General features: G+C 42.7%; 1 protein-coding gene across 4 annotated transcripts in view; it reads left to right on the plus strand.

The window, feature by feature from the left end:
• Positions 1-20,383, plus strand: part of Fhit (fragile histidine triad diadenosine triphosphatase) — a 1,635,415-nt gene that overhangs the window by 1,098,856 nt on the left and 516,176 nt on the right. Inside the window, exon 2 of one of the 4 annotated variants that reach the window (XM_045135949.1) lies at positions 12,482-12,554. The exons of the other annotated variants lie outside the window; for them this stretch is intronic. Coding sequence (XP_044991884.1) covers positions 12,524-12,554 — 31 coding nt within the window. The 5' untranslated portion in view covers positions 12,482-12,523. The remainder of the gene's footprint in view (positions 1-12,481; positions 12,555-20,383) is intronic. 4 annotated transcript variants of the gene reach the window in all.

Raw genomic sequence — 20,383 nt, forward strand, 5'->3', positions numbered from 1 at the left:
AAAAGAAATGCACTATTTGTTCTTAACACCTATTGCAAGATTGGTTTCCATTCATCTTTGAGTGAATTCACATTTTGACCAATCATGTATGTGAATACTCATTTCTCTAAGTCTCCTCCACACATAGATATTTCCATTTTTATTAGGCCAGTAGGTATAAATGACATTTCACTGTTTATTCTGTTGACAGTTCCCTCCTGTTGAATTGAACCATGCTCCCATTCCTGTCAGCTTTTATAATTTCTTTCCTTTATAATGCCTTTCCTTACTCATTTCTTTTAGATTATTTTATGTTCTCCACATATAAATTTACAAGATTGCCTCGTTGTTATAGACATTAGCTCTATTAAGTCTGTTTCAGTTTATTTTCTAAGTACAGTGTTCTGAGAATGACTGCTTGTGGGTGTGGGAGATTACATGTGTGAAAGTTCCTATGTTCTTTGGATATCTGTTCCTGTGGGCAGACATAGTATAAGGGAATCATTCTATAGACACTAAACAGTTAGCATGTAGAAGCATAGACATGTGACCAAAGTCACATTCATTGGAAATATTAGCTGAAAGAAAAAACTTCCAGTATTAATAAAATGGAGGATTCAGTCATCGTCCTTTAAATTTTTTTTTAATGTTTGCTATAATTTAACATTGAAACCATCATGTCTTAGGCTTTTTTTTTCTCTTTCCTTTCCTCTTCTCTTTCTTTATCTCTCTCTCTCTATCTATCTTTACATATGTGAGAAAGAGAATGTGTGTGCACGCTCATGCCAGAGCCTTCAGCTATTGCAAAAGATCTACAGGTGCACTTGCCACATTGTATATCTGCCTGCATGTGGGTACTGAGGAATTTTACCCAGCCCATCAGACTTTGTATGCAAGTACCCATAACCCCTGAGCCATCTCTTTAGACACTTTGAAAAGTTATTTAAAGACAGCATTTGTCTTCTGGGAATTCCTAAGGTTGATTGTCATGTCTTTGATGACAGATAGTGATTTTATTAATCACAACAAATTATTTTGGCAAGGAATGCTTTTCAGGGATGAGTAAGCCTCATGACATAATATCTGAACCTTTATAGTGGCTTTCTGAATCTCATTTCTTAAGAATTTTAAAATTTTATTTATTTACAAGAAGAGAGACAGAGAGGGGAGAGAGAGAGAGAGAGAATGGGCATACCAGGGCCTCTAGCTGCTGCAAATGCACTCTAGATGAATGTGCCACTTGCTTTACGTGGGTACTGGGGAATCAAATTAGGGTACTTTAGACCTTGTAGACAAGCACCTTGACTGCTGAGCCATCTCTTAGTACCTGAATCTCATGTTCAAATATACAAGTTTCTTTACTGTATCGAACTTATCTTTCTTCCTTTCAACTTTGTCTCTTGAAGGACTTCTGCGTTTGTTGGCCAGAGTAGTGAAGCTTGAACAGGGAGGTTTCATGTACCTTTCACATGGCTTTGGTAAAGTTAACATCATGTGTAATCATAACTACACTCTGTTATCAATATTAGCAATGACCTTGAAGCAGTCTCTTGGTCGGATTCCAATTGCAGTCATCTTACTGACACTTATGTGTGTATATGTGTTGCTATATTTGGCTTATTTTTTTTATTTTTATTTTTTTGTATTTGAGAGCGACAGACACAGAGAGAAAGACAGATAGAGGGAGAGAGAGAGAATGGGCGCGCCAGGGCTTCCATCCTCTGCAAACGAACTCCAGACACGTGCGCCCCCTTTGTGCATCTGGCTAACATGGGACCTGGGGAACCAAGCCTCGAACCGGGGTCCTTAGGCTTCACAGGCAGGCGCTTAACTGCTAAGCCATCTCTCCAGCCCATATTTGGCTTATTTTTAATTCTACTTCATAAAGAAACCAATTAAATTCCAGAAATACATACAGATGAAAGCAGATTAATTGAGTTATTGGAAAAAGTGTGGCATGAGGAGAGTTTCTGGGATGGCACTGTCAATGTCATTCTGCATATAGCCTCAGGGGAAAAAATTCCAGCAAGGTGCCTCAGGCTGGAGTGGCTCCACAATGACCCATAGCCAGGGAAATCTCTCATCCCAGGTCCTGTTGTTATCCTGGATGCGGAGATTCTTGGCCTTCAGACAGAGATCCAATACAGACATCTTTGCACTGAGCTAGTAGTGACCGTCTCTTATTTAAGAGTAAGTGAATAAATAACGAGTTTTTTGTGGAAAGATGCTCTGCAGACTGCTTGGACACCTGCTGAGGTTGCTGGTTTGTAATTTGATAGCACTCTCCTCCAGATATAATTGCACATCCGCAATCAGGCATAGCTACTCTCTGCAAGGAATATTTTTTATGCAACTGGGGATGAGTCAGTTAGTAACAATTGGTGTATGGTCAGAGACTATGGCGAAGCCTGTGTTTGGGCCCCAGTGCTTCCCTTTCTTTATCGGGTCTCCGTCACTTGAAAGGAGCCCAAAGGGCAAGGGCAGTATTACTGGTCCTCTACTGGAAGCTCTGTCCCCTGCTTTCATATTAGTATTGTTTAAGGATTTCAGACCATAAGGAGAAGAAAGTGGTCCCCAAAGCTCATTGGCCCAAATCCTTCATTTTTTTAAAAAAATATGTTATTTATATATTTGTAAGCAGAGAGAGGTAGAAGAGAGTGAATGGGCATGACAGGGCCCCAGCCCTGTCTAACAAACAACTTCCAGTTGCATGTACCAGTTTGTGCATCTGTTTACACTAGTACTGAGGGAACAAACGTGGGTTGCTAGGCTGGGCCGGCAAACATCTTAGTTGCTGAGCCATCTCTCCAGCCCCCTTTATTTTATCTATGATGAAATATGGTCCAGGAACACGAGGCTGATTCAGTTAGAGCATAAACTCGTAACACAGTCTTGACACTAAATAAGGGGACTTCCTTTGAAAAGATGCATGTGCTAACACCGTGGTGTTCTGCATAGTTCATCATTAGAATTAATGGATTACAAAGCTGTGATAATCTACACAATGTGAAAGACTATTTTTCTCTTGTTGCTGGAGTACATGAGCCTAAAATTGATACAGGCATCTGACATGAGTGGATTTAATAACCTTGCACAAGGTTAACATGACAAAAGTCATTCCAAGTTTTCTGGAACCTTTGATTTTTGTTTTGTGTTGTTTTTTCCTGTATGGCTACAAAGGAAATTTAATATTGGGACCTGGCAATAGCTTTTATTGAAAGTTTTGGTGCTTTCCTAATCCAGCACACGGTGACTAACTCTTCTACTCATCAGCATTGACTGTTTATAAAATCTACCTTATTATAGTATGCTCCAAACACATGCAGAAGTGACAAGTACAACCATCCCCACATTTGCCATTATAGTCTGCGCTACTAGGAGTAGTGAAATATTGCCTTCAAGCAAATACGAGGGCTTTATTTCTTTCAAGATAGCCTGTAGATTTGAAAAGGAAAGAAGGGATTTGGGGCTACCCATTAAATCATACTTTCCTAACAGATATAACATCTCTTTCTCTCTGTGGCACTATATTTAGTATTTCAAGATACTGGAATTAGTACTGATACCCAGGAATGTAAATACCAATGTGGAATTTCAAAAGTTAATTGAAATCTACTATGGATGAATGACACTGGTGTTTATGGTGCTATGGGGAACCAAGTTTCCTCTTGGGAGAGAGGCCTTGCAGCGGTTACCTTCTTGCTGCTGAGACAAAACACCCAACCAGAAGAGCTTCCGGCAATAAAGGGTGTATTCCAGCTTACAGTTTCAAGTGGGAAGTTCATGCACAGCAGAGAAAACATGACAGGGCAGACATCCAGGGAGCTGCATCTTGTCACAGGAGCAGGGAGAAGCCACAGGGTGAGGTAGCTGACGGCACCCAAAGGGGCTGGATTAATAGAGCCCAAAGGCCAAGCCTAAGCGACATATCTCATCTAAGGCTCCACTAGCTAGGGATTGGATTAAGTCTGAGGTTATGGAGGACAGTCTACGCTTAACCACCTCTGTCCTCTTCTGTTCTGATACACTTGGCAATGGAGCTCACAGAACATTGGACGAAATAGCGACTGACAAATGACCAAGCCAGAAGTGGAATATGTGGTAGAGAGAAGAGTACAGACCATTGCCAGAGACCATGATCTCTTTAAATGTGAGGAAGACTATCTACTTACACTGTTCTGTTGTGTCGGGTAAGTGCTGTCTCTTCCTGATGCCTGGCAATATGTTGATGTTTCTTGGATGGATGGTTGGGTTGATGGACGGCTGTATGAACAAATAAGAGAACAAAAGCACCTAAGAAAATAAAACTAGAATCACTGTCTTGAACATTTCAGATGTCAGTATATGCTTTTGGAGTATGTGAAAGCAGGTATCATTAAGAGCCATGCAGCTTTAAAAGAAGACATTCTATTATTATCTCCAGTCACATTTTTGAAACCTAATTAAGTGTTCAGAGATAATCTTCAGAAAGATATCAACAAATATTCGGATTTCTGAAGAAATACACTGGTGTTTTAGTTGAATGCTATCCTTAAAAGTTCAAACCGCAGATGCCCAGTAGTGATAAGATCTCACTGGAACGTTCTCGACACATTTCAGCCAATTGATTTATTTGCCTGGTCACACTGTCTACAAAACTCCATTCTGAAAAAGCAATCGTGGTAATGCATAAAAATTCCAGTGGCAGATATCAGAGCATGCTGATACTGGACATAGTTTATGACCTATAAAAACTCATAGTGGCCACAAGTCATTCATACATGGTAGTGCAAATTGTGTACCGTCTGTTCCATTCATAAGGTAGCTGTCCAATATTATCCCTGAAACATGAGGAAGGACCTTTGCTGTTTATTTTAATTATGAAAATGCAAAGTTGTGGAACTGAGCTTGCCAATGCTGGTTAGTAAGAGAAGAAAGTCCTCACTAATGCCTCAAGAAGTACTCATAACCCCAGCCCTGACGGCCTTTGATGAAGACTTCCCCCTGTGGGGACATTTTTCCTCCAGTCCTTCTGTAGTGTCCAAAGCTTTACCTTGTCTGTGCTAAGCATGGCCAGTTCCTCCTTTTGACAATGCCACTCACGCACGGTCTTCATCACTCTCTTCTGGGGATCACACACCATTTACGCTAGTAAAAGATTCAGTGTGTTCAGGTAGAGGGCACCAGGATAGACATCGCACTTCTAGTGCTATAGACAAGTAGTCACATCCTGTACCTAAATGAAGATAGACATCTATTCTTTCATGTGTTTAGTCCAAATGCAACAGGGACTCACTCTCTCTCTTCAGTGTCAGAGAAAAGTAGGCTGTGTGATCGTAGTTGTAACTCCTTAATCCTTTTTAAGAACCAACCTACTTTCCTTCCTTCCCCTTTCCTTCCTCCTTTCTTCTTTCCCTCCCCTCCCTTCCCCTTTCCTCTCCTCCCCCCTCCTCCTCCCCTCCCTCCCTCCCTCCCTCCTTTCTTTCTTTCTTTCCTTCCTTCCTTCCTTCCTTCCTTCCTTCCTTCCTTCCTTCCTTCCTTCCTTCCTTCCTTCCTTCCTTCCTTCCTTCCTTCCTTCCTTCTTTCTTTCTTTCTTTCTTTCTTTCTTTCTTTCTTTCTTTCTTTCTTTCTTTCTTTCTTTCTTGTTTTTCATGGTAGGGTCTTGTTCTAGCCCAGGCTGACATAGAATTTACAATGTGCTCTCAGGCTGGCCTTGAACTCACAATGATCCTATTACCCTTGTCTCCCAAGTGTTGGGATTTAAGTTGTGTACCACCTCACCCAGCTACACCAATAGATCTCCATGCCTCTTTTTTTTTTTTTTTTTTTGGTCCTACTGATTTAAATTGCTTGCATAATCATGACTGAGAGGAGGTTGTTTATTGGAGAATTGGCAATCCTCCAGTGGGCATGACTTCCACATGTCAAGAAGTCAGCGGTTTCTATTTCTGACTCTGCGAGGTGTGGGGTCTCATGGACCCTCCCTCTTCTAGGATGAGATGTTGACCTGCTCAGTCATGTACAGGAAGCCTCGTCTGCTGTGAGGTGGTGCCCATAACACATTTGCCCTGTCTAGAAGGCGGCTTTGGCAGCCCCACTTCTCATCCTTCTGCTCTTTTCTGCGAGTCTCCCTGCATCTTGGGAGGTGTGGTTTAGACATCGTGTTTGGGGCTGAGCACTAGTGTGCTAACTGAGCAGCATGTCAGGCCATGTTATGGACATCTGTGCTGCTCCATGCATTGCTACTACTTGTAGCCTGAACATATAATTTTTTTCCGTAAAGGTAGAGGCGAGGCAGAGATCCACACGTGACAGCATTCCCTTAATCCTTAATTCTGCAATGAATTTGAATGTGTGTCTAGATAAAAACTTTCCTAATATCCTTCCAACTGATTGTGAATATTTTGGAAATTCACCTGTGTCAGGCTAAAAGCATATTGGAAACACATAAATGAGAAACATGGAGGAACCTCAAAGGACAGCCTTATGCAAAAACAAAACAAAACAAACAAACAAAAAAATCTACACAAATGTGTGCCTGTTGTATTTCATTTTCCCAGCACTGATTCTCTCCATTTATCTGAGAGTTATTTATTTATGAGAGAGACGGATGCTGATAGAAATAAAGAGAGAATGGGCGCACCAGGGCCTCTAGCCAGTGGAAAAGAAATTCAGACACATGCACCACCTTGTGTATCTGGTTTACATGGGTCCTGGGGAATTGAACCTGGGTTGCGAGGCTTCATAGGCCAGCACTCTAACCACTATGCAACCACTCCAGCCCCAGAACATTCCATTTTTGAGTATCCATAAGGTGAGACAGACATCTTCCAACTTCATGCCTTCTGATGGTTGCCTGGTCCAGTTTTTGTACCTGTTGGTCATGACTTGCTCATGGATGATGTATTTAACAAAGCCTGCCTCAGTACTCGAAAAAAGGTGAAGAAACCATTGCAGTCAGGTGGTGCCCAAGGAGAGCCACACACAGTTTTATTGTGTGATCACATCTGCTCTTTGCATGTATACAAGTCATTATGTCAGGGATTCTTCCCAGGAACAATGACACACTCGAGGGAACAGGAAGTTGTAATAATGAGGATCAACTCAGGCAAGGTGTCTCTCAGTGTGTAGCTTTCCTTGGCCCACTCCCAAGCCTGTAGTATCTGTTCTTCTTTTGTACGCGTGTAATGAGACACCAGGCCTTTCCCATGCCTACACCAGTAGGAATTCTCTGATGACTTCTTTAGGAAACAATGCCACCACCTGCATATCCTAAAAATGAGTAAATACGTTAAACTTCCGCATCCCCGTTCCCCACGAGGGAAATATTTTAATGTTCTTGTGTCCTACCCAGTTTACATTTATAGTTTAAATTTTGTTCTCTGCAGTGAAACTGTCGTGGATTATTAATAAACTTCCATTCCGTGCGAGAAATTTGTTAACCTTTCCACCTGTGCAAATGCATTTTTCAGTTCTTTTTTTGAATTATTCCAATTGAATAGGAAGCATTTGCCAAAACTACGAAAACAGAGGAATTGAGACTTGGCTGGCTGGACGGTGGTACCACAGTTAGACTTCCTTTGCTTCTCTTGGGTGTTCCTTCTAATTGGAAGTTGACAGCGGGGTGTTTCGAAGGTGGGGCTTGGGCAGACAACAGGGAAAAAACAGCGCTCGTCCTAATGAACCTGTGGATGCAGTTGTATGTTCAGATAGTCTCTCTGGAATACCAGTAAAATAAAACTGAATCAACTCACGACAGCTATCTCGCATATCTCACCTGGGAAGGTGTGCATGCTGCAGGCCAGGCGCTGCTTAACATTAATCAGCCTCCTGAAGTCATTACATTCATGAGGAAATGTAATTCACATGTGATTACTTTTTAATTTACTCTGTAATCACATTCCAAGTGAACAGGCCAAGCTTAAAATGAAATTTAAAAGTCAAATACTGCTTTGTATTAGGAATTCACAATTTTTATATGCACTTAGGTTAATAAAGATTTTACAATAACCATTTGTGACTGAGCATATGATATTCTTTTTTTGATGAAAGCTAGTACCATGCTTAGATAAGATGTTTTTGATTTCCCCTCCAAGAACTGGATTTTGCCCAGAGAGTCTAAGGACTATACTCTGTTGAATTCCTGCCTCATCTAAACTTTATTGGCAAGGGGGGTAAAGCCCACCTAAGCCCTCCTCAATCTCAGATCAGAAGTTGGAGGGAACTAATGTATTTTTAATTCTTGCTGTGCCGATGGGGACATATCTGTTTGTTTTAGCCATCACTGGAAAGTGTGTACAGAACTTCATAATAAGTCACTCGAGCTCTGCGCTGGGAATGGCGGCGCCTGCAGTGAGCATCTTCCTCCAGCTGTGTGGCTTTGAAGCCGGAGGGGTTGTGGACGCGCTGCACTTCCTGTGCTGGCTTCGAGGGGCGCTGACAACACAGGCTCAGAAGTCCAAGACCAGCTAGTCGAGGGCGGTAGAGAGTACCCCGGTGTCCGTTTTACCAACACCAAGTAGAGCCAGTGAGAGGCAGTGAACGCAGATTGAGAGATTTTCAGTCAGCACAAGGAGGGAGTGCTGCCATTGCCTCTCCCTGACCTTGGCGGAGCTGGGAAAGTACAAAGATGCCCCTGGAAACATGAAAAGGCAGGATTCTGTCTCCAAGAGGTGTCGCCCAGGGTGTTTAAAGACCGTGCATCAGCTCTCTGACTTCAAGGTGTTTGTGATGTCTTTCCACTGACTTTACTACCACTGACAACTTCACCTTCACTCAGATACTGTTTTGGCCTCATTTTAAGCCAGTTCTCCTCAACAGAATTATAGAATACATACAGTTCTTTCTAATCACTCCATTGAAGAAAGGAAAAGGAAGCAGTTTAAATTGGATTGATTTTACCCTCTGTATCTTCACTATTATCGTTTCAACAGATGTGCAACATTTTAACAGATAATTAACATTATGTTTCCACAATAAGCTTTGACATGCTGTATATCTACTGTACTTATAGCATATTTACTTTGAACTGGTCACGTTTTACATACTCATGAGCCTTGTGTTGTTTATGGCTACTATATCGGTCAGAGTTATTTTCTGCAATTATGAATTCATAATGCTGGTTATGTACTGATATAACTAATGGAATGTATACTGTGTATAAGAAACCCTTACTTTGACTGGAGAGAGAGTTAACCAGTTAGAGGTGTTTTTGTGCAAAGCTTGAAGACCAGAGTTTGATTCCCCAGTACTTACATAAAGCCAGATACCCAAAGGCATGCGTGCTTCGGAGTTCGCTCACAGTGGCCAGAAGCCCTGGTGTGCGTACTTCCCGCTCTCTGTGTGTATGTCTGCATATCTCTCAAAGTAAACAAGAATATGTTAGAATAAAATAAAAAGAAACCCTGACAATATGTATAAAGTTTATTTGAGGAGAGGGGAAAACATCAAATCAAATGGGATATGCTCACAAATGTGGATGCGGACACACTTGTCTGAGCATATAACCACAAACTTCTTTCTCCTCTCTCTCTTTCTTCCACAGTAAAATCTTACCACCGTTTAAGGGAATTAAACTAATAAAGAAAGTCATGCTTTATGAATTTTTTACAAACTGAATAATTACTATACCTACTAACTATATACCATATGTATATGTTATATATGTATGTGTATATATAGGTAGTCACTATATATTCACACACAGAGGCATAAATTTTTTCTTCTTTATTCAACTCACAGCTGAGAATTATCCAGGTTAGAGCCTGAAAAGAGATAGATTCTGTCCAGGAAATCACAAAGCCAAGTCCATGGCTTCTCCAGTTGACACTTAAGGCCAATGTGGGGTGCCAAGCCCATTCTAGTTGCCGCAGTAATGCTCCCTCCTGTAGAGGTACACACCCTGGTCCCCGGAACCAGTGACCGCGCCATCCTATGACACAAGGAACTCAGTGCATATGATCAAGTTAAGAACTTGGGATGTGCCTGTCACCTCGGCTTGCTGAAGTAGATCTGCCACTGTCACCAGGGTTCTGACGAGTAAAGCAGGAAGGCGAGAGAGTAGGGTGGATGAGTGAGGGCATGCAAGACGGCCTGGACCTGTGCTGCTGCCTTTGTAGAGGGAGCAAAGGGCCAAGGAGGGTAAAAGGCTGGTAGAATCAGACGAGGCAATCGAATAGATTCTCACCCAAAGCCAGCGGGATCATAGCCCCACTCTCACCTTGATGTTAGGGCTCCAGACTTCTCACCTTCATGGTCACAAGATAAATTTGTGCTGTGTTTAACCACCAAGTCTGTGGTTCAGAAGATCTTGACAGGCCCATCGAGGGATCAGGTCGTTAAACACATGCTGCTTCCAACATCTTTAGGTGTGCAAGGGGCTGTGCTTTGCTACCAAAGCCCAGCTATTCTTTCTCTGAACCCACTGGATGCAGAGCTGGTCAGACTGGCTTTTGTGGCCCCATGTCCTCATTGGCGGCTCTGTCATTGCATATATAACACTGGGATACAGCCATGGACCTGTGAAGGTGTATTTCTTCTCTTTTTCTTTTTTAAATTATTTATTTGCAAGCATAGGGAGAGGAGAGAGAGAGCGAGGGAGAGAATATGAATGGGCACACCAGGGTCTCCAGCAAATGAACTCCAGATGCATGTATCACCTTGTGTATCTAGCTTTAAATGGGTACTAGGGAAACAAACCTGGGTTGTTAGGCTTTGCTGGCAAGTACCTTAGCCTCTGAGTCATCTCTCCAGCCCTGAACATGTATTTCAATGACTGTTTTACCTTTCCACAGTCAGCACTTCATCAGTCCGCATCAATATGTGGATGTATTGAGTGCATGTGGGCATCAAGACTATGTCCTGTATTTTACAAAATGGCCTGTGAAGATCATGGTCATTTGCATGTTCTTTTCCTCCACCTACACCATGCCCATGGCATTGATAGGTGACAGTTTGCTCTCAGAAATTATCTGAGCCCCCCTTGGGGCCATTTGGAAGCTTTTTGGCCAGCTAAATAGTGGTCGTATTTCCATTTCATTAGATTATCTTTTAGAAACCTGTTATCTCTTTGCTTCATATTCCTAGAATATTGCTATGTGGAATTATTGTGCCTTCCTCTGCCTGGACAGACATGTATGTGTCTGAGTCATTTTGACAAGGGTGTTGGGTCTCGGGATCCCTCCAGACCAGCTGATTCTACAGTGTGGGGCAGAGGCAGGTCGGTGCTCAGTTGTGTTCCCTCATCTGGTTACAGATGTTAGTCAGGCCTGCGTTACAATAGGATTCTGTTTCTTACTAAGTGTCTGATGCATTCTAAGTCATCCTACCTTTGCAGTACTTTTCTTTGATTGCATTTTTTGATTACATTCTCATGGTTAAGGATTTTCAACTTGGAGAAATATTTGTTTTTCTGTTAAACGCAGTCTGGTATTCACAGTGCTGCCTTTTAAGTGAAATGTCATTCACTTCATTGGCGGTCATTTTACCCCAGTGTCATTTAGGACGAATGGCTTAAAATCACAGAGGAAGTATTGTTTGGATGCAGTACCGGAAATGAACCACTCACTTCAGGAAGAACTTGCCTTTTGCTTAAAATTACAGATTTTTTTTCAAAATTATAGATTTCTTACAAAATGCAATTACTTAAAACAATCCCAACTTTTTATTGACTATATCAAAGGCATACAATGCAGCTCATAGGTTCCTTCATTCTACTTGCATAGATAGTATGGAAGTCAGACCTTAAAGAAAGCAGGATGAAATAGAGATAAATTAATAAGCTGAGATAATGAATGCAACATTTTAAATAAAGATGTAAAACAGGCCACTACCTCTCTGTGGCTAACTTGCACTTGTCTAATCTCCATGGCTTTTGAGTCCCTTTACCAGAAGCATCTTCTGAACTGATCAGAGCTGGCCATTTAAGTGACACTATGTTGTTGTTGATGGAATAGAGGGGCTTTAAATGTAGAAGCACCGAGCATATTAAGGCAGGAAGAATCACCCCCATATGCAGGGCTCTGACCTTACAGCATTCCTTCTCTCTGAGATCACAGGAGTTCTGTCAGTTTGCTTCCATACTTGGAGGGGTAGAAATTTGGAAAGGAGATGGAAACAGGAAGGTTAACAGATAAAACCATGAATGTGGTATGATGCCTGGACTGGTCAGTATATTTAGAATGGATAGGCCAGGCTTAATGCATGGGGGTCATAGTTCTGCCAACCCAGTACCCAACACACAGGACAATCAGATTGGGCTACATAATGAGACACTTTCTTCACAAGTAATAGAGCCCTGGTATTGAAGAATCTCAGAGCTGATCATCTGATTAGCCAAGACCCCCATGAAAGTATATAATTTCCCTTCTTCTGAGGCAGACCTGGAGATCTTGCACTTCTGACCAGCTCTCAGATGCTGCTAACTCAGACGCTGGGTAGTGTGATTTAAGCAGAAACAATGGGAACCAGGGCTGGGTGCCAGTGATAAACGTAACCACTCTCAGCCAGATTCCTGTTCTCCTAGGCCCTGCCACTGAGGCCCTCGTCTGGGAGATCCTTTTGGAAGATGTGCTGTTGTGCCTGTGTGGAGAGACTTCGTAAGTAAAAAAAAATAGTGGCAGGAGTTTTCTAAGAACCAGAGCACCTCAAGTCCATATCTGCTTTTGAATGGCCGTGAATTGCTCCTCATGCTCTTCCTCTCCCCCTGTTATGCAGACAGACTCCACAAGTTGTTCTCCTCTCGTCCGCTACTTGGTTTTGTTACCTCTCGATTCATCACCATCTCTTAAGATAGCTTTCCTGAGAGTTTTCATGAGTATAATCCATTAAAAAAAAAAAAAAAACCTACCAACTGTAATAGATAGGGTACAGACATGCTGCTGGCTGCTCTGGAAGGCTGATATGGAGGGACATTGGTCCTGTGCTGTGACCGGCCACCCCGGCCCCTCTACTGAACCTGTTATTAGGTTGCTCGTGAATCTCTAGGGGTCAGAGCACAAAAATGGAACCCAAGCTCCAGGAGGGGCTAGAGCCCATGTCTGAGTTTCCATTGAGAGCTTTCAAAGCTACCCTGGTTGAATCTCCTCTTTCTTTCTCTTGTCATGTCTCTTGTTGTCTCTGTGGGTAGGCTGGCTATCCAGGCCTTTCCCTCAGTGAACCAGGAAGGTAGTATGCGGCTCATTCCTTGTGGTGGTTTGAACATGCATGTATGCCTCCCCCAACCTCAGGGATTTTTGATTAAGGTTAAGCTTTGACCTTTAATCTCCAGCCGCCAGCTGGAGGCAGGGTATCATTGGGGGTGGATCTTTCGCTCCAGCCCAAAGGCATGGGAAGAGTAAATTTGAGTGGTGACGGTTTGTGCTTGCTGGCTCTTGGTGTGCCTCTGCTATGAATGTGTGGGAGTAAGCCAGCTTCTTCTGCCACAGTGATGCCCTCCCTGGATTCCGTGAGCCTGAAATAAGCCCTTTCCTCCCATAAGCTGCTTCTGGTCAGGTGTTTGTCCCAGCAACAAGAAAGTAACTGCCACCCCCTGGTGATCTTGGCCATGGCTGTCCTGCCCCTCCTCGTTCAGTCCCCAATGCTGTCCTCTGAGGGGACAAGGCTTACTTTAGTCTCCGTTGTGCCTACCCATTGAGAATAAGAGTAAAGCCCCCTGAACCCAAAACGTGGGAGAAGGGGCAGTGTGTTGCTGCCATTGCTCAAGACAGGCGCCTGCCACAGGCCTTGTTTCCACCTAGCCTCGTTGCTGATCCCAGACGAGGCACAAAGCACGCGGCTTGTTTCTAGTCTTGGCTCTCGCCTGAACTCAGTTTACTCCAGACGGATCTTTCAGGTGTTGCCAGTTTACCGTTTCCCTTTGTTTGAAGATTTTGGTTTTCTTCTTTTCTGTGTATTCAATTAGACGAAGAGGGCTTTGTGGGCTTTCTTCCTCCTTAACTTACTACTGCTGTCTCTCACCCATCAGCTCTTTCAGCAAGTCGCTTCTCAGCAAAGGATCCCCGCCATCTCAGAGAAGCCACTCTGACTGTTCTGAAGGAAACAAAAATAGCCGAGCAAAAAGAGAATGTGGGGCATTATTTTAGTTCTGTGATGTCATCAGCCAGTCAAAATACAAATTCTCTGTCACTTGCAGGTCTGTTTAGCATGGTGCATTCGGCACAAAAGGCACAGCGTTTAACGGGGATCAAAGATAGTTTATACTGGAGCCAAATATGAGCGACCATGGCCCGGGAACACAGATTTAGGTTACCCCAAATTCCATGTTCCAAGGTGTTAACAATTTCACGACGGTTTTATAGTTACAGAACAAGAGAAAGTCATGAATCAAAGCACTATTCAAACACAGTGGCTGACCACCAGGTAGGTGGGTTAGAGCCATATGGGCAAATCTCCACGATAGGTTTCGCTTCGCATGCTGTGTGAGAACATTCTGAGCCCCAGGGCTGGTGGAAGCTGGGGGTCTGTTCTTGACTAACAAAAACGTTGCACCTGGTCAGCAGATAGTCACCTGGATGCAAGGTCAGACACAGAGGAGGGCAACAGATGGCTTCTGAGGGGCTCAGGGCAGCCCAAGGCGATTTGGCTGTGACTGGTCACAGGAGCTCTCTCAGCGCGCCCCTCCCTGTTGGAAGTAGGTGTATCACAGGCAGTGATTTTCTGGGAACTTCAGCTCCTGGCTTCAGCAGGATGTTTAAGTACCACTCCTTATTCTCCAGATAGTTTGCCCCGTGCAGGGTAGCTGGCTTAGAAGAAACATGTTTCCTAGGTCAGGGGGAAGCCACTGTAACAGGCTACGAAGGGGTGAGGCAGGTTCCCAAGGAGTGCACTGTTCTTTGACACGCCTCTCTTTGAAGTTTGACACAATTACTGCTTGATGCATTAAGTGGCTTCCTTAATTACTTTTGCTAAGCAAGTACTGGATTACTAAGGTTTTACCTAGCTGCCTCTCAAGAATTCAGAATGTCTCAGAGTTTAACTTTCTTCAGAATGACTTTTTTTTTTTTCCTTTTTAGTTCTCAGCAAAGTAGCTACTCTTTTGAAATAGAAAATCGTAGGTAAATGTCAGAGATCTACAAAACCCTTCATGTCATTTTTAAAGCATTCACATCCAGTTAAACCCAATTTCATCTAAAATCGAGCCAATTCAGTCATGGCTGCACAAATAAACAAAATGTCCAGGGTCCTGTTGACAAGCCATTGTCTTTCAATAAACTGTGGGATGTGGGGGTAAGGTGAGTCCTTTTTCCTGTAGTTCTCTGTAAGGCAGGAGGGGAGAACAGAATTATCTCCAATAATGAAACTGACAGCCTGAATGATGGATTGTGGGAAGATTTTAGTAAATGATACCCTAATTAAAACATTAAGCAAGTGACTTTAAGCAAAATCACATTGCCACACGCAATTTATTCACTGAAAAGAAAATTTAAAAACAAGATGACTAATAAAATCCCCTCCCTCTTGAGATGTAGCTAGGATAATACAGGTGTTTCTTTTCTCTTTCCTTCTTTTCCCCACCCCCAGCTTCTAAATGGAGCACCTGTCAGATTTTATTTCCTTTCATTTCTTTGACTTGTCAAGAGGAAAAAGGTCAGAAGTGATCATCGGCTCTTACTTTTTAACAGACAGAAGCCTGTAATTGAGAGTAATTCCTGTGCAATTTTGTAGGCAGGGGCTGTTTCAGGCTGGCTTTCAAAAGCTGGGTGAAGAGAGAAATGCTGGTATTCTGTAAGTGAATCAAGTTTATTCACCGGGCCACAGATCATTTCTGATTTTTACAAAAATGCAGCAAACCGGAGCTCTCCCATTAGTCTCCTTCTTTGGGATGAATAGAAGTGCAATTTATTTTTAACTTCTACTGGAGTGCCCTGCAGCTAAAAAAACATAGCAATATGAGAAGTAGTCCAGAAATGACTCATTTTGAAATTCTGCATTCTTAGGAACACAAAGCACTTTATTGCTATTTCTTTGTCTGAGACATTTACATCCATGTTTAAGATTTAACCTTTATCGACTCAAAAACATAACTCTTGCCTCAAAAGGAATAAGAGAGAAATTTTAAAAAATATTTTATGTATTTTTTTGCAAGGAGAGAGGGGGGGGGGGAGAGAATGGGCACACCAGGGCTTCTAGCCACTGAGAATGAACTCCAGACGCATGTGCTACTTTGTACATCATTTGGATTGGGGACACTGGGTCATTAGCCTTTGCAGGTAAATGTCTTTACCATGGAACAATCTCTCCAGCCCTGAGAGAGAGATTTGTTCCTGAAGCCAAGTATGCGTGACAGTAGCCTAGGTATATAGACTGAGATTGCCTTGAAAGGCAGGATCTACCATGAAAGTGGTGTCACCGAACAATGAAAGTCACAAAAGAAGATCTTTACCACATCTGTTGGTGAGGACCACAGGTAACTCGATGACAGAAAAGTAGAGACAATGCAAATGCTGTTACATGTTTCTGGTACTATGTGATGTCATTCTCAGCTTTTGGATCAGTATAAGCTGGTGATCTGCTAGGAATATATTCTGTGGGTTTTGGTAGTCACAAGATGTTAGGTCAGACATGGGTGGGCCATGATGGCTTTCAAAGTATTTATTAGGAGAGGGAGAGAAAGAGAGAAGGGGCAGGGGAACAAGTGGCATGCCAGGGCCTCACTGCAGCAAATGAATTACCGATGCATGTGCCGTGTCATGCATCTCTGGGACATCAAACTCTGGGCCACTAGGTTTTGCAGATAAGCCCCTTAACCCACTGAGCTATCTCTCCAGTTCTCATGAATGGTTTTAAAGGGACTATAAACCTTCCAACGTGGTTTGTCTCTGGTGTGCAACATTCTGTTTCTTCACAGTCGCAAAGTTAATTTGGCCTCATAGAATTCCCAAATTAGGTACTTTTCTTTTGCAGGTGTGAGAAGGGCCTTCAGTTGACACCTGAGCTGAAAGTTGCAGGTCACCTTTGACAGGATTGGATATAGCACTTCTCGTCCTGGCACAGGATGTGTGTACGAGTGACCTTTGTCACAGCGTTGACAAAATACCTAAGAAAAATACATTTAGGGAGAAAGGAGGCATCTTGGTTCATAGTTCAAGGGTGCAGCCCACCAGGACAAGGAAGTCATAGCTGCAAGAACTTGAGGCAGCTGGTCACGTCATGTCCAATGTCGGGAGGTGGAGAGGTCGATGCTGGTGCTCAGCTCCCTCTTTCCCCGGCCCATGGGATGACACCACCCCTGGTTAGGGTGGGCTTGCCCACTTCAGTTACTTAATCTAAGAACTCCATAGACAGGCCCAGCTCTTTGTTTCCATGGTGATCCTTGATCCAATCAGATTGTCAGTCAAGATTAACCCTAACAATACTTGAGACAAAGATCATGCGTGTTTCCTTTAATAGAATGAGGCGTACTGTTTTTCATCATAGTCCAATGATGAGATTTCTGTAACTTAAAGCTTTTGGGGAGTGGCGGAATTGGTTTATTTTTAAATATTTTTTGTTACTTTTATTTATTTGAGAGTGATAGACAGAGAGAAAAAGAGGCAGAGAGAGTGAGAGAGAGAGAGAGAGAGAAAGAGAATGGGTGCGTCAGGGCCTCCAGCCACTGCAAAAGAACTCTAGACACATGTGCCCCCTTGTACATCTGGCTAACGTGGGTTCTGGAGAACTGAGGCTTGAACCAGGGAACTTAGGCTTCACAGGCAAATGCTTAACCGCTAAGCCATCTCTCCAGCCCTTGGTTTATTTTTATTTTTATTTTTTATTTTTTATTTATTTGAAAGTGACAGAGAGCGAGGGAGAGAAAGAGACAGATAGAGAGGAAATGGGCATGCCAGGGCTTCCAGCCATTGCAAACAAACTCCAGACACGTGTGCCCCATTGTGCATCTGGCTAACGTGGATTCTGGGGAACTGAGGCTCGAACAGAGGTCCTTAGGCTTCACAGGCAAGCCCTTAACCGCTAAGCCATCTCTCCAGCCCTTGGTTTATTTTTTTAAAGTTTCGGTTGACACCTGAGGGATGCAGTAAAGACACACCTTTATTCATATAATCTTAAAACTTAAAAATAAAACTGTGTTAAGTTTGTTTTAGAAACCAAAATGAGTTATGCAGAGCAACATGTGTATGTTGAATCTGGTTTAAGTTTATAAGATACAGTCTTTGGACTTCAAAGCAAACCATCAAATCATAATTTGTGACAGAGCCTACCAACGCCTTCAACATAGTGAGTTTATTTTACCAAATAAAATTTTGTCTCTTAACTTGAAGTAATGGAATCCCTTGTGATTATTTTGTTGGCGTTGTTCTGTTGTTTTTACTGAGGCCGGGTCTCACTCTAGCCCAGGATGACCTGGAATTCACTCTGTAGTCCCAAACTGGCATCAAACTCATGCTGATCCTCCTACCTCAGCCTCCCAGGTGCAGGGATTAAAGGTGTGTGCCCCCATGCCCACCTTCCCACCTCTCTAATAGAATAATAATGTAAAAAGAGATCATCAAGACCTATTAGGTCTCCGGAGCCTATTACAGCTTTCCCGTCAGTGGAATCATGATACACTGAAACTAGAAAAGTGTTGACAATAAGTATTAATGAACCAGGTCACATCAGTCATTATGGGAAAAATTCTTGTATCCTACATGGCCCCATATAATATAAATGCTTCATCATATCAGTGTTTCAAATATGTTTTTAAAATGGGATCATTACAGGTCACGTTGAGCAACATTTCTTCCAAAATTGTCACCAAATAAGCACTCATCCTATACCCCTCATATATAAACTTTCTTAAATAAGCAGAATCGTAATTTTTGAAAGCATAACTTTAGCAACCAAACCAAAGAATGATTACCCACTATGATCAGTAAGCCTAAATGATATCATACTTAGAGGGGAGAGAAGCAAATGAGTGAATTAAATTAGGAACACAAATCTCTTCTTACATCAGTACTTTTTGGTTGTCAGAACCTGGACGAGAGTGCATTATTCTTAATCGACCATGATTTGTATTGAAATCGAACAATAAATCTGTTTATTGAAATTTATTTGATGCTTGTTTGCCAGCCCTTCCGGCTCTGTGCAGGAGCAGGGTCAGAGTAATAGGCCTGGCTGGTGGGTCAGCAGGACACTCTTTCTGTGCGTGATCACACACCACCCCCACACTGATTGCCACTGAGATGGGATCGTATGCATTGCCTTCACTATTTTACATTGCAGTGTGTCACAGGACACCCCCAATGTCTTCTGAGGGTACCAGCAGCGGGAGCCTCTATAACAGTCTATCTTCCATGGCCTAATTAGTGTGTGTGTGTGTGTGTGTCTGTGTGTGTGTGTGTGTGTGTGTGTGTGTGTGTGTGTGCATGCGCATGCATACACACACACACAGAGAAGTTAGTTCTCAGAGGACAGTGTCTCTTTAACTTGAACCTCGCCACTTCATTTGTGTATTACCTATGGAACTCTCATCTACTTCTGTCTGATTTTATGAAGCCAATTTAATGGCAGGCTTATGACGTGTTGATTCCAATTGGACATTAGGGGGCTTCACATTTTATAGGCTGACGGCAGCGAGAGGCTCTTGTTTTGCATACCCTGGCCATCACTGGTAATCATGGAGAAAGACTAATTACGAATGAATTACTGTCTGTACCATTTGGTCCCCTGTAGACCCCTCTGATAAATGAAAAGGTTGTTTTGACCTTGTCTGGGTTTACATGATTTCAGCAGGCTCAAATCAGGAGCTTTTTCAATTTTTATAAAATGTGCCTCAGTGCTGCACAGACAAGAACTGACGAAATCCAAAATGATTACAGACATTTAATGAGAAATAGAGAAGTAGAAAGAGTTGGGATAAATTCCCATTGGTTACGAAGACCTCATTTCTCTTAACTTGATGGAGTGTGCAATAGAATGGGGTGAGGAAGTGAAGAGATGGTCCTGTTTGGTTGTAACATTGTAAGTCCTGTGTGTTAAGTTCATAAGAAGAGAACTTTCTGCTCTAAATCTCTTCCCCATCCTTAGGACTATCAAGCTCACACCTCTGTCCTTGATAGCAGAGTAAATGAGGCTCACCTCTGCTAGCAGAAAAGGCATCAGTGACTATCAGGCATCTAGAATATGCAGAGTGCAATGTCCTGGCACAACCCAGCCACATTATGAGCATGCCAGGGCTCACGATGTGCCCTGCATACACCAAAGCCACAGTGCTCTCCTACCTCTTATTTTGTTGCTTTACCTTTACCTTGAACCTGCCTCTTGTCCTCATTTTTCACTGGGGCTTAACATTAAAGATTTATTTTTACTTTATTTATTAGAGACAGACCGAGAGAGGGGAGGGGAAGAGAATGGACACACCAGGACCTCTAGCCACTGAAAATGAATTCCAGATGCATGAGCCACCTTGTGCATCTGGCTTAAGTGGGACCTGGAGAATTGAACT

The sequence above is a fragment of the Jaculus jaculus genome, chromosome 16, assembly GCF_020740685.1.
Source record: "Jaculus jaculus isolate mJacJac1 chromosome 16, mJacJac1.mat.Y.cur, whole genome shotgun sequence".
Lineage (NCBI taxonomy): Eukaryota > Metazoa > Chordata > Mammalia > Rodentia > Dipodidae > Jaculus > Jaculus jaculus.